At 46.8% G+C, this 14615-nt stretch overlaps 1 protein-coding gene across 1 annotated transcript; it reads left to right on the plus strand.

Moving 5' to 3' along the window:
- Window positions 1-2283: 2283 nt before the first annotated feature.
- On the plus strand, window positions 2284-14126 carry CD2 (CD2 molecule). Its single transcript, XM_059872258.1, has 5 exons — window positions 2284-2482; window positions 5254-5550; window positions 7971-8213; window positions 10160-10276; window positions 11609-14126. The coding sequence occupies exons 1-5, from the start codon at window positions 2422-2424 to the stop codon at window positions 11827-11829; spliced, it is 939 nt and encodes a 312-aa protein (XP_059728241.1). The 5' UTR covers window positions 2284-2421; the 3' UTR covers window positions 11830-14126.
- The last annotated feature ends 489 nt before the right edge of the window (window positions 14127-14615 follow it).

Here is a 14615-nt window from a genome sequence, read left to right on the forward strand (position 1 = left end):
GGACTGCAGCATGACGTTGCCTTGCTTTTCAAGAGGGGAAGAAGGGTAAAGCTGGCAGAATATTGACATTTCCCCACTTGTCATCTGGCAGGAAGACTGAGCTTAGAGACATGGGCTGCTTTGTCTTACTGCAGCTGGGTCTGATGGTGCAGGAGGTTTCAGAGGCTGGTTAGAAAAGGGGCTGCTTTTGGGACAGACCACGCACGTGCCAGGATCTCAAGGGGAACTCTTGCTGCAGGTGAGTGGTGTGCTCCCTTTGCAGGCTTGGCTGTGCTTTTGGCTTTTGTTACTCTAAGTCTTGCAAGTGGATTTTGTGCACATGCAGGAGCACCAAGGCCTGGTGTCACTTCTGTGATGTCCAGAGACCATGGGGCATCAGCCATTGAGCCCTCAGCCCTTCTCTCAAGTGCTTCTTCACTGCTCACAGTGAGCTCATCTTTGAACAGACATTTTACATCCTTTACAAACGAGTTCTTGCCTACCTGTTGCCCCAACAGCAAGCAGGGTGTTTGCTGAGTGGCTTGCTGGACCCCAGGGGCTTTTGGTCTGATCCATTTCAGCTGTGAGTTTAGAAGACTGTGTGTGGCATGTGGGCATGCCAAACTGACTAACTGGAAGTAGTGGCCTTCATTGTGCATACAGGGAATTCTTTTACACCTGGTTCCAGCATTATGGAGCTTTACCTGTTTTCTCTCACATTCACACAGACACACACCTTCCCCTTTGCATTTCATTTGTACCATGACAATCCCCACCCCAGAGTGGGGACAGACAACCTGCAGGGGTACCCTGGAAGCAGGCAGGGGCTTTGAGGGATGTTTCCCTGAAGAAGAAGGGAGACAAAGTTGAGCAGAGCATGGAGAGTGGTTTCAGCATGCTGGGTCTCCTTCTGCTCTGCTTGATGGACCCAGCAAAAAACCTTCAAAAAACAGAGGAGAAATCAGGGTTGCTGCCTTTGCCCAAATTTCTTTAGGTGCTCAGGCTGGAAGCAGATGTGTCCAGGAGTTTGACACAGCTTGCTTGGCTGAGGAGATACCTGAGCGTGGCAGCCCCTGCCCTCAGCTTGTTTCTTGCCACATAGGGTGGAGGTCAGGCAGAGAAATGTGATCTTGCTGCTGCCGCTTCCTCTCTCCTTTTGTGTGTGCCTCCTTTGTGTGTTCTTTGGAAGGAAACAATAGCAGAAAGAAGGAAGAAAAACTAGGTTTTCCTGCACAGAGTGTTTTTTTTGTCTCATTAATACCAGTAAAAAATGATTAAGCTGGGGAAGGGAAGGGGTCTTACAAGACCTTCCTTTAACCTCAAGGAAGAAGAACGGCATGAATGAACAAGCAAGATTTATCTACTCCTGTACATTTCTGGTGCCACAGATTTCCTTCCGTCTTCTTTCTTGGCCTACGTCTGTGACAAAAACCTGGAAGATTTCAGTGGCTACTGAAGCAGAGGAATTATGGTGGTGAGGATAAGGTTCTAAATCCTCACCACTCCATCTGTTTCGTATTGGAATCAGGGATAAGGACTTCATTAGCTTCTCCCATGCTTTTGGACCTAGCTCCTCACAGCTTCTTCCCTCTTTCCCATAGCAGCAGCTTCAGGGCTGGTTTGTGGCTACATCAAGGCAGTGTTCTCATCCCCTTCCATGCTCATCCCTCTCACAGCTTGCTGCAGGGCTGGCCCTGCCTGCAGGAAGCGTTTGTGGCTCTGGCCACAAACCAGATGTTGATGCCAAGCTGATCCTGCTGCTTTCCAAGGGAAGTGGGTCTCCTTTCCAAGCATTGTCCAACAGCCACCTGCTCCTCACTGGGGGTTCTGGGCTTGCTCTCCTCTTGGTACTGCTGAGGCTGTGGGGGAGAATTAGGATTCCCATCACTCCCCCACCCAAAAACTGCATCCCTCCCACTAGGATGGTGGCGTGTGGATTGGGAAAAGCCCAGAAAAAGGTACCTGGATATCCGCAACCCTTTGTTTCTGTTGTCCCATATTGTCCTAATCCAAATTGCCCAAATTATTATTACTCTAATTATAATGCTATTTTTATAACCATTTTATTATCATTAAACTTTTAAAATTTAAACCAAGTGATTGGTGTTTTTCACATGGATGCTGGAGCTGAGCTCTTCAGGTGAGCATTGAGGAGGGCAAGGGCCCCATCTGGCCCTCCAGCTGGGTGGACAAACCTCCAGGGCATTCCTGCCTTTTAGTGCCCATTTTCTTCATTGTCTCCATGATGCCTCCATGCAGACAAAACACCCTGTTGAGGCTTATTTCCGCTCCTGCTAGAAATGAGAAGTGCTGGAGGAGAGGAGGAGGGCACAGAGGCTGCACCGACATGTCCCATCACTGCTTGCTCACAGCAGAAAATCTTTTCATCTGCCAGGAGCCATCACTAGACAAGGCAACACTGGATGATTTTTTACCCTGAAAATGAACTTTAGGAGGATTTTCCTAGTCAAGTGCTTGCTGCTTTTATTTCCCAGTGTAAAATGTGAGTTTTTCTTACAGTTTTTTGCTCTTTTGGGCTGATGTTAAAATTGCATTTTAAAGCATTTACAACTTGGTGGGCTGCTACTGATAAGAAACTTGTTCCACTTTTCCAATGAGTGAAGACATCTGGGTTATTGCTATTATTATTTGATTTAATTTTCAGCCAGGGGGAGGGCAGGACCTGAGTTTCCTATTCCAGTTATAATAATAAGCTGTAAAGAGTTTTGGTTTTAAGTTAATGAGCCTTAATTTGACACATGTGTAATGAGAAATGTCAGCATACAGTTTGCTTTCTGCCCTCGAGGCAGCTTGTACTACATTAGAGATCCAGTTCACTGTGCATTATCACATGTAATTTCCTTTTCTTATCAAAGATGTGCAAATCTTTTGAAAGTACAATTTATATTCTTCCATAAATATTAACAGAGTGATATATTTCAGTGTCTTCAGTGGAGCTGAGGTCTAAGATGTGAAAACAGCAAGCAACTGCATATATTTTTTATATTTTCCATGTTATTGTTCTCATTATTTTTTAAAATATTAATCTAAAAACTTAATTAAGGTGTTAACTCATAGATTAGAGAAGGTTTTAAGACATGGAGACAATACAAGCCTGCATAATTTTTTGCCCCCTCTGTTTCACTCCACTAAGTTTATATGTATGGCTGTTTAATGCTTTGCTTTTCCTTCAGAACAAAATTAATAGATAAATAAGGATTTCTTCTTTTTATGTACACAATCTATAAAACATCTTCCCCAGCAGAAATAAGGATTATTCCCTTGAAAGGAAAATTGTTTCAGAGACTTCCTTCCTTCTCTAAAATTACTATGGGAGCTTTTTCTTTTAACTCTTACTTGTGACTGTGAGTGAGCTGTTGCCTCTCAGTTAAAACTTTCTGCCCTTTGCAGCACATTTTAGTGGGCATTTTTATCAGAAGTGTTGTTTCATTAGCTAAACAGATTTTCAGTATCATAATGTGGGACACTCAGCTTTCCACTAGAAAGAATATAGGGATCAAATCAATATCTAGAGATGTCTCTGGTCCACAGAGATGCCATTGAATTATCCTTGAAAACTCAGATTACTTTTTTCCTTTACTTTCAGAGAGAAAATAAGTAGTATCTGTTATGCAAAGAAATCCTATTACTAGCTCTTAATACTTGTTCATGACTGAGCAGAAAGTATCAGAATTTAAATATTGGGGTATAATGTGTAGTGCCATCTGTGTGGGGCAAAGCTGCTTCCAAGGCTGTTTAGTTGATAGCTTTATTTCAGGACATTTCATTAGATATATCAAATACCTTGCAAGAAAGGCAATGCTGGAAAAACAACCTCTCTTTGGAGGTGTTGAATTGCCAGAAGCACTACAGCATTAATGTTCTTGTTACAGAGGCATGCTATTTTAGTTCTCTGATTATCTCTAATATTGTTAGTTTAATGAAATAGCCACTGGGTTTCAGTTTCCCCTCTGTGGTGCCATTTATCATTATCCTAGATACAAGGACTATAATAAAAATATGCATAAACACGGGTTTTTCTCTCTGTGGGGGAAAAAAGTACTTAAAATACACAAAATTTGGGTAGAATCAGCTCTGCATGGTGGTGGGAAGGGAAATCTCCTCCTGCTGATTGGCTTCACCGTGTAAATTGAGCAGGAATGATCACAAGAAAATGACAAACTAAATAAGCTGTGGCTCTGAGCACGCACCTTCAGGTGCCAGTGAGCTTATCCCACCTGACACTTGCACGCGGATTTCGCCCTCCTCCTGCAGGTTTGTCCACCTGCCACGGGGGTGAGGACAGTTCCTCACTTGAAATGACCTCCCAGGAAACTTTCCCAAGTCCTGGCTCACCAGAAATGGGGCCTGTAAAGGCAGTGGCTGGAGGGGAGCAGCCTGAAGGGAGCAGGTAGAGCCCCACTACTGCAGGAGTGCATCATCCCCACTGCTGGACACGTGGTGGATGTGTAGTGAATATCCCCTTTGGCAGCCCCCTGCTCAGGTGCTTCCCAGTCCTGGCACCACCTTTGGGAAGCTCCTACTCTTAGCTGCTCTGGAGAAGGGACCTGGAATCAAAGGAAAAGATTTTTGGGGTTTTTATGGCAATTGCTTTTCTTGTAATGATTCCTGCAGTCCCTCAGATGCTGGTAGCTGTTTCTTCCTGTCTTACTTGCCCCATCAGGATCCTGTGTTAGAAAAAACAAGTGGATGCATTCCAGTGGGGCAGAGTAACTGGGACAGCAGAGGGGAGGCACTGCTGTGGGTGTGCCCACAGTTCAGTGCCTTACACTCACTCACAGCTTGACATGGGCTGCTATAATTGTCATCATTGCTATTGCTGGGGTTGCTGAAAGGATTCTGCTGTCCAGGGATGTGACTATTTTTGCTGTCTGCTGTTCTGGCTACCAGCCTGTGCCATATGCAAAACACAGAAGTGACCTTCTTTTCAGGAGGGGCTAAGTTCATGTTAAAGTGAATGGGGGGCCATGAATCTTGGCATCCAGAGTCACTCTAAGTGAGTCAGCCAGGGTATAAATTCAGCTTTTGAAAGCTGGGCTCTTAGCTTTCTTGCCTCTCAGAATTAAATTAGATGCTGGCATTTATCTAATGAACAATCAATAAATATTTTGGAGCAGGGGAAGAAGATGGCATCAGTAAAGCAGAGAGACTTAGGCAGGTCAGGAAGGGGGTGGCATAGCAAATGACAACCTTTTGGGTGACTGCTGTGGCTGCTGGAGACAACTGAGGGGCTGGCTGTGCTTCCCTCCACAGGCTCCAGCACCAGCTGGATTTACAAGGCAGTGAATGAGACAGCTCTTCTCAGCATCACTGCTCCTGGGAGCATCTACGAGGCCACATGGAGGAGAGAGGGACAAAGGCTGGTTCAGATCAAAGATAACAGAGCCAAGCACTTTGTGAACAAGGAGCAGTGCAGGTGTGCCATACTCCGGAACGGGACTCTGAAAATCCAGCGCCTGGAGAAGGAGGACAGTGGGAACTACACGGTGATGGTTTATCAGAAGGATGGGAAGCTGAAGGCAGAAGAAAATATAATGCTGTTTGTTCAGGGTGAGTTTTTGTCTTTCCCATGCCATGCTCAGGAGAGCTGATCAAGATTTGGTATTATCTGCTCTCTTCCACAGCCTTTCCTACTCAGTGCCCTCCTTTCTGTTTGGAGTGGGAGGATTTCTGTAGGACATAACTTTTTCTTCCTGCCATTGACAGCAGCCTGCCTCTCTCCTCCCTCCTCTTGCTCTGATTGATGGCCTCAAATCCCTGGCTTCTTTCTGGCTCCCCTGTTTGTCAGCCAGCAGGTTTCTAGCTGTGCCCAAGAAAGCAGCTGTGAGGACACTGACACTGACAGCAGGGTGAGGGTGGTCAGCCCTACTGCAGCACCACAAACGGCGCTGAGACCCTGAGCTGGGGTGGGACCCTGACAGGAGACTGGGCTCCCAGCAGCATCCTCCTTCCAGAAACCTCTGCTAGGACCACAGCAGCCTATGTGAGGTACAGCTGTGGCTGATGCACCGTGGGTTTTGGGTATTTCTGGTGCCATTTTATGGGTACTGAGTTATGACTTTTGTTCTCTGGCCACTGCTCCAGCAAGCTGAGCAACTTGTGTTGCCAGCCCCTTGAGGGGAGCTCAGGAGTCCTGATGGCCCCAAATGCCTTCATTCAGGCAAGGGAATCCCACTCCATTTTTGCTCTAACATACCAAATAGCCAGCAGTGACCTCCCCTGAGATAAACCACAATAGGAGCTGAACGTGCAGTGGAAAAAGACGCCTGCACCCTATCCTTGCACAGCACAACACAACAAATAGAAAGACTGTGCTCTCTGAAGCACAGTTAAGCACACACCTGGGGCTTTCAGCTGCTTGGGCTCAAAGCATGAAGGCAGCCTCCATTCCTGTGCTCTATCTTGTCCTGAGAGATCAGAGCAGTAGCAGCCCAAGGGCTTTGGGGTGAGTAGGGATGATGGGGATGGCTGTTCTGCTCCTTAATAGCTCCTGTGTCCTCTCCAGACCTCTAAGCTGTAGGACAGCTTGGGGTTTTCCCCAGTAAGGGGATAGCTTTGTTCTGTCCTTCTTCAGTCATCGTGCACACCTTTGCCAACACCCTGAGTTTGTGGCACCAGCTGGGATTGCAGAAATGATGCCTTTTTGAGGCAGCACTGACAGCTGCAATGGTTTTATCAGGGTTTCTGTGCAATGGGAGGCCCCAGTCTAAGGGGCTGCTGAGCAGTGAGGGTGTCTCACTGCTCTGGGAGCTATTAGGGTAAACAGATGCAGGAAGTCATCAGGGCCTGATGCTTCTTGCTCATGTTTGAAGCCACTGTGCTGTCATTGGGGTGTCCTCATTTCAGGTCAAGGTTAATGCTCCAGCGCAGCTGTGTGCTGCATCATTTCCTCTGCTGTGCAGCACAGAGGTTGCATTACCTCTGACACATGGTTTTGGAAGTCCTGCAGTAACTGTCGGGTGCAAGAATAATTTGTCAGCCAGGCTGGCCCTTTGTTTCTAGGGCTGGAAAAACAGTTGCTAAAAAAAAAAATTGTCCCAGTGATATCCTCACACAACTCCAGCACCTGGACTCTAATGTTTCCCACTGGGATGTTTCCCTGAGTAATTCAGGTTCCAGTTTGCAGAGGAGGAGTGGGCTTAACCAAGGAAAGGTGGCTGTGGATGTTGTGGTGTGAACCTTGACTGCATGTGCTATGAGCAGTCCTTATTTGCTTTAGAATTTATTATCTCCATAATTTACTCAGCCTGTAACTAGAGGTGGCACGGGCATGTTTTTGTTTATCTGGTCTTAAAGGTAGAAATAATTATTTGCTCTCCCTGCCAGTTGCCCTTACTTGAGGAAAACCCTGCAGGCTTTTCCATCTCTTTCAGTGCCACCAGTGATCGAGAAAGTGGAACCAAAAGGGAGCAAGTTGTTTGCAGGGCATAAGAAGAGACAGAAATAATTTTTGTTCTGTCATAACCTCACTGAGAGCTGAAGTGTCTGTTTTGTGCTCTCCATTCTGGGTTGATGACCTTCCATGCTGTGCTGTCGTGCCTGCTGAGTGCTGTTGGTAGCACACAGAGCATCATAAGGAGCTTTTCACAGTTTTTCCTGCTTCAGAGAAAAATCTCTCCCTGATGGGCACAGGCAGAACAGGATCAACTTCCCTTGCACCAAAACACAGGGTCCAGAGGTGGAGGGGGCTGTGGCTCTGGATCCCTTGCACCCACCTGAAGACTCAGCTTCCTCCCCTCACCTGCCTGGTGTCCAGTTCTGCTTCACTGGGCCAAACTATGTAGGCTACTGCTCTGCATTTTCTGTATTATTGCCCTGTTACTTCTGCAGCAGAGGTCTAATTTGCTCTTCATTCTTCTGTGATCTCATTAGCTAGTGATTTGGGGTCAATTCTCTCTTCTGCTTAATAGCAGAGGCTTTCAAGAGGACAAACTCTGTCAGACGTGCATGTCCCTTCCCTTCTTTTTCAGAACCTGTCCCTCAGCCAATCCTCATCGCTAAATGCAGGAATAAAAATGTGTCTGTCAAGTGTGAAGCCAAACAGAAGGCCAAGGACGAAGTATTTACAATAGAACTGACTCAACCCAATGGCGAAAAAATCGAAATGAATGCAACAGTGCTGGAACGGCACGTGAGGAATTCTGGGATGTTCCGATGCATTGCTAAGAACCAAATCAGTGAAAAAATGGCTGAAAAAGTAATTAACTGCTCAGGTAAGAAATCCCTTTTGTCAGAATGTGCTAGGGTGGACCACTGCCGAGGGCAGTGGGGTGTGAGGGGGTTTTGCTCCTCCCCTGCTCCTGTGGGGAAATCCATTGTGTTTTTCTCCTCTCCCTAATCATGTCTATCCATGTGGTGGTTGCCTGCTACCCATGGGTGTGGATGAGTTCTCTCACAGGGGGAAAAATAAACTGCTTGGACTCTTCAGCTTGGCCTAGAAATCAGGAGGGAAGTTCTGGAGGATTTTTATTCAGGGTTACACAGGTCAGATAAGCATGGCTCAACTGTACCATGGTTTTCCTATTCAGTTAACCACAGATGCAGCAAAAGGACTGAAAGGATTGAATTTTAAATGGGAAGAGTCATGCTGAAAATGATTCAGTAGGCAAAAGAAGTCATCACAGTTGTCATCCTCCCACATAAAAATCCTGCAAGTTAAGGCACAAACAAAGTGCCTTACACTGGTATGACACTGGGTGTGGTGTTTAAAGTTCAGAATTCCAGTGCAGTGCTGGGGAAAAGTCCTAGAATTTGCCAGGCTTGGGTTCACCCCACCCAACCACAAGTGCTCTGCTGGAAGCATTCTCTTACTCTAGATTGCTGCTGGAGCTGGTGGAGAGTTGGAGGGGGGGGCTCATGAGAGCTGGCTCAGTATTTCCAATTTTTACCTGTTTCTGCCACAGTGAATTTAGGGAAAGTCCAAGTCTGAAGGACAGCCCATGGGGTGAGAAGGGAGAGAGCAAGCCCTAAGGCATAAAGGCTTTACTGAAGTGATCCCAGGTCTGCTGTGGCTGGTTGAAGGGGCTGAAGGGCAAAGAGCTGAGGGACAGGATGGCCACTGCTCTCCTGTGTACCTGTTGCCTCCTGAATAATCCTCCTGATTTCAAACATAGCCAAGCAATGCATTTTTTTTGCTGCTGCCTGACCTGATGGACTGCACAGTCCCATTGATGTTAGCATTGGTAAGGGGCAAGCAGGATGTGGCATGGACTTTGGAGCCAGGTATGAAAGTGTGCTGCTGGATTAGATCTGTTTAAGTCAAGGCAAACCATCCCAAACTCCCTGTCTGGATGAGGAAATGCTGGCCAAAGCTGCCCATGCCAGGACACAAGCCAGGCAAGCACAGGGCTGCCTGCACTGCTGCTGTGGGCAGACATTGGCCCTCATCTAGACAATTTTGATTTCACTTTTTCTCACCCTTGAGAAATGCTCTTTTATCACAGGGTGAATTGGGTCAGAGAGTTTGGGTTTTTTTCTCACATCATTAACAAAGAAATACCAGTGATCTTTAAGGTACAAACATAGCATTTCTCAGACACCAAAAACCCCCTAAGACCATGGAGCACTACTCTTCCTACCCAAACTAAATACCTCTCAAATTTTCTGTATAGTGGCAGGACTCTGCCAGCTCCACAGTAGATTAAAACTCCCTCATCTTGGAGTCAAACCTCTTTCTAACCCTGCTGCCCTCTGTGAACACTTGGTCCTGCAATTGAGGCCAATCACCTTGAATTTTGATCTTTAGAGGCAAGGTACATTTCAGGTGGGCTTTAGCTCAGCCAGCTTTTCATGGAAGTGTAATTACATGTGAATCTGTCTGGGCTCCTCTTGCACTCATCTGGGAGAAACAGGCACAGAAAAAGCGAAATACACCTTGGTGTAACCCTGGCTACTAAAGCAAGTGGCAATTTAAATACAGTGAGCTGGCACACATGAATGCTCTGGTTTCAATTTTCTGCAGAACTTGAATCCATCAGGGAGCAATCAAAATTCTCAACAATGAGGAACAGCAACTTTCTGCTGTAAACAGGTAAAAGGCAAAGGGTGGGGTGTCTACTGGTCTGCCTTTACTGTCAATGGAAGAAAATACAAAGTTCTAAGTAGATGTTGCGCAAGTGATTTCTTTCCATCTAACATCCTCTTTCATCCCCTTAACTAGGCAAGATGGACTTTTATCTCATCTTAAGCATAGCAGGAGGTGCAGTCTTCTTTGTCATCTTTGTGATTTGTCTTATTTATTGTATCAGAAGGAAGAAAAAAAGGAATGAAGTTTATGGTGAGTGTTTAAGAGGCTTTGTTTTGGTATCCAGCAACCTAAAATATTAGAGCTTCCCACTGACAGCAACCCTGTGGTCAGGAGCATTTCTCTGCCCTGACATGAGCAATAACCTGGTTTTAGCATATGGTGAATCTGTGTAGATCAGCTGGCATTGCCAGTCTCACTTTCTGATATGTGCTTTGAGAAAGCCTCCTGAGTATTATTTGACATTGTGGCTGTTCTCTTTTGAGTGGTACAGATTGCTGCCTCAGCTGTGCAGTGACCCCATATCCTCAGTTCTTGGAAAATGAGAAAATGAAAACTAATATTTTAGTGATTATTTTACAGTGACAAGCCTCTCTGAAACAGTTTGCTGTGTGTTTTAGGCCAACTTAGTGTCTCAAGAGGTAAATCCCTCAATCCCTAAGTTAAGATGAGTGATATTCCAGAAATGATGAGTCAGTGATCAGAAGTCAGTCAGTATGAATTTACTTTTTTGTGTGTGAAAATTAATGCTGGCAAAAGGGATCTCTGGCTGCCAGGAGTCTGGAAATCCCAGCACAGACAAAGGCAGGGCAGAGTGCTTTGATGTTGCTTCCTGGGGTTAGATCTCACTTTCCCTTCAGCAGCCTCCTAAAGGGGACAGAGCAGCTCAGTCTGGGGGTGTCCATTGATGTCTCCCTGATAAAGCTGGTTCCCCCAACAGGCAGGGCAGAGCTTTCCCAAATGCTCCAGGTACCTTGATCTCTGCCAGGCAGCCAAAAGCTTTCATGTTGGCCTGGGAGGTGAAGGCAGAGGTGATTTTTGCTGCTCACTGGTGTTGTGGTGCTGGGTGGGTCCCCAGGATGAGGTGAGAGATGAGAAGCTGACTCCAAGTTCTTAGAAGGCTGATTTATTATTTTATGGTATTATATTACATTAAAAGAAAATTATATACTAAAACTATAGTATATCATATAAAACTATACTAAAAAGAATAGAGAAAAGATACATCAGGAGGCTAGGCAAGAATGACAATAAAAACCTGTGACAGACTCAGAGTCTGACACAGCTGGCTGTGATTGATTATTAATTAAAAACAATTCACATGCTGGGTAAACAATTCTTTAAATCACATTCCAAAGCAGCAAAACAGGGAGAAGCTGAAGCTTCCCAGCTTCCCGGGAGAAGAAATCCTGGCAAAGGGTTTTTTCATAAAATACCACGGTGGCACACGGGCACATCAGGAACACCTGAGAGTGGCAGCTTAAAACCCAACATTTGGCTTTTTCTGGCTTGGGCCGAGGCCATTTCTGTGTCCTTCTGACTTCTTGGCGGATGTGTGACTGTGGGCTCCTTGTGTTGTTGCAGAGGAGGAGCGAGTGATGCAGACTCTGCCCGCGGACCGCGAGAAGGGGCTGCGGGAGCTGCCCCGGGCTCCATCCAAGTCCACCCCGAGGCAGCAGCGCCTGCAGCAGCGCCTGCAGCAGCGCCCGCTGCCCCCGCAGCCCCAGGAGCCGCAGCAGCCCCGGCCCCAGCCACGGCCCCGCACCCAGCCACGGACCCCAAACCCCCCGAGACACAGGCCCTGAGCAGACATCCTGGCATGCAGCAGGCCCAGAGCCTGCAAGACTTCCCTGGTGTTCAGCAGCCTAAGACAGGAAATGCCAAGTGACAGGACGTGTCATGGTGACTGGACTGGAAGCCCCTCTCTTCCACCTTCGGACCCCCGCTTATCTCTCTGTAAGACTATAGGTCACTTTCCCTTAACCCTTGCTGTTGGACAATTTCCAAAACCCCTGAACCCTACATCAAGAGCTGCTTTTGCCCAGCTTGGGCAGAAGAGCTGTCACTGGGAACCTTCACGGAAGAATCAATAAAGACATGGCTGTGGAACCCCACACAACCTTCTCCTCTCTCTCCCTGTGTCTGCCTGCCTAGGTGCCTAGCAAGCTGAGAGCTGAAATCACAATGAGCTGATAATCACTAAAGAGCTGATATCACTTAAGCTTGCTAAGGTTGCCTGCAGCTGAGAACTGCTTGGGAACTCGGACAGTCTGTCCCGAGTGGGTCAGAGCTATCCGGACCCTGTTGCAGCCTGCTGGGGACAGCCTGAACCCCAGAAAAGGCTGCATTACTGGCAGGAGTGATGTTGGTCTCTGCTCTACCATTTGCTGGGAAAAGCAAGTTTGTGAGAGCCAGGAGCCCCTCCTGGCCAGCCCTGCATAATGCTCAGCCATGAAAAGGCAGCTTTCCTTGCAGAGAATCAGAGAGAGCATCAAGTGGAGACCAGAAGACTCAATGTGGTGGGCATTCATCCCTGTGGCTGTTTTTCCATCATGCTAGAATATGGATATGGAGCACTCAGCCCTGAAACCTGTGTCTTTCTGTGGTTCACTTGTTTTTACTGCACCTCGTTGTCTTTGTGCTTTTTGGATGGTTTTTACCAAGAAGAAGCTAAAGCTCTACTTGGACAAAATGGACCTATGGATCTTACAGGGTTTCATCTCCTGCCTCACATTAGGACAGCTCTCTGGCTTCAGCATCAAATACATGGCCTCCTGGACCAAAAATTAGTTGTATGTAATTAAATACTTGTCTGAAGTTGAAAGGATTTGTGTCATATAATGCAGAGAAGAAAATATTGAAAGGACATGTGAGAACCTTGAACGATCGGTGTTGGAAAAACACAAATGGGAAAGGAAGAACTTCTCCCTTTTCTCCCTTTCTCTTTCTCCACTGTGTTTAGAAAAGAAACTGTGGGCTTGAATTGCAGCAAGGGAGAGTTAGGTCAGTATTTTATTTTTCTTTTTAATGAAACACTGAGAGAGATTTCTGGGAGAGGTTCTCCAGCACTGGGGTTTCAAAGGGTGGTTGAGACAACATTTTGTGAAGCCTTTTTGTTCTGACAAGGGCCAGCAGAATGTGCCACACAGCCTCTTCAGGGACAGTTTCAACTCAGGTTTTTGTGACTTTTAGGCAAATAGAACATACCTTTACTCTCAGCATAAGTCTGTGGGGCTATCCAGACAATTTTTTCTTTTGCTTAGAAGAGGTCAGGTCTCCTTTGGCTTGTGAAACGAAGTATTATAAACTGCCAGCCAGCAGGATTGCTGGTGGCACTGTCTGAATTGCCAGGGGTTCACATCCCAGGGCTCCTGCTGAGGGTGAGGGACTGTGTTTCTTGGTTTTGCTGGTAACACCTCAGGTACAACCAGGGCATGATGGAGAGCTGCTGAGAGATCTGCATCCCCAGGGGAGAAGCTGGACTGCAATAAGTGCACCTGCATCACGTGCTGGGCACTGCTTGCTCCTCTGGGCCTTGGGGGTGTCCATAGCTGCCTCCACAGGACAGCTGAGGAGCTGAGAGCACAGGCCTGTTTTAGAGCAGTGCCTGCATGGGTACACTCACCCATCTGGGGTAAAAGGCAGGGCAGGTGAAGGAAGAGAGAGGCAGGTGAAGGAAGAGAGAGCTACATGAGCCACAGAGCACCAGACATCCAGCCAGCTAGCTGATGTGTCAGGAAGAACACCCAATACCTCTTCCAGGCTGGCCTATCCCATGTGTGCCAGGGGAGATAAAACAACCATGCTTTGTTTCTCCTCAGAAATATGACTATTTTTATCTTCTGGTGTAAGGGCAAGGAGGCAACTGGTCAGAAAAAGGAAGCCTCTGCCTCCTCCAGAGATCAGTCACTTCACTTGAACTCTGACAGCAGGAACAGCCCTGGGAGTGTCATTTGCTCTCTTGCCTTAGCTTTCTGCAGCTGATTTTTGGGCTTTTGCTATTTAAAATTGCATTTGGTAAATGTTTCATGGTTTATTTTGTAGCACACCATATGCTATATCCCTGTACTGAATAAATAAAGAGAGGACTGGGTGCAGAGGATCTTAGTTCACCGCTGTGCTGGTTCTTCAGTATCTCACTTTGATACAAAGGAGGCAATAAAAGCATTTTGGTCCCTGAGCCTCAGAGGCAGGGGTGTAGGAGGTGTCACATCATCCCTGGGAGGTGCTGGGGTGCCAGGAGCTGGTGGGCTCAGGCTGGTGTGGGTGAACACAGCTGCTCTGCCTGAGCTTTACTGATGCTGCTCTGTGGTTACAGGTGTGGGGGTCCTTTCTGGGAGAGAGGGAGGGTTACTGGGGCCTGAGAAAGAAGATTTATCCCAATTGGGTTGATTTACCCCAAAACACAGTCCTTGGCAGGCAAGAAAATACTACTAGCACAGAGCATGCCTGTGCAATGGAAAGCTCACCAGGGCAGAACTTATCTTTTATTTACTCCTTTTCTTTTGATAGTCACCATTGTTTTTGTGATGTCTCATTGTACAAGTATTGTCCATTGCAGCACATCAGGAACAAAAGTGAGACATCACAA

The sequence above is a fragment of the Haemorhous mexicanus genome, chromosome 2 (assembly GCF_027477595.1).
Source record: "Haemorhous mexicanus isolate bHaeMex1 chromosome 2, bHaeMex1.pri, whole genome shotgun sequence".
Lineage (NCBI taxonomy): Eukaryota > Metazoa > Chordata > Aves > Passeriformes > Fringillidae > Haemorhous > Haemorhous mexicanus.

Bases quoted from the DNA above. Each gene is read 5' to 3' on its own strand.
- CD2 (XM_059872258.1), top strand. From the start codon at position 2,422: ATGAACTTTAGGAGGATTTTCCTAGTCAAGTGCTTGCTGCTTTTATTT. The intron at 2,483-5,253 runs GTGAGTTTTTCT...TTCCCTCCACAG, and splicing joins TTTATTTCCCAGTGTAAAAT to GCTCCAGCACCAGCTGGATT. The intron at 8,214-10,159 runs GTAAGAAATCCC...CCCCTTAACTAG, and splicing joins AAAAGTAATTAACTGCTCAG to GCAAGATGGACTTTTATCTC.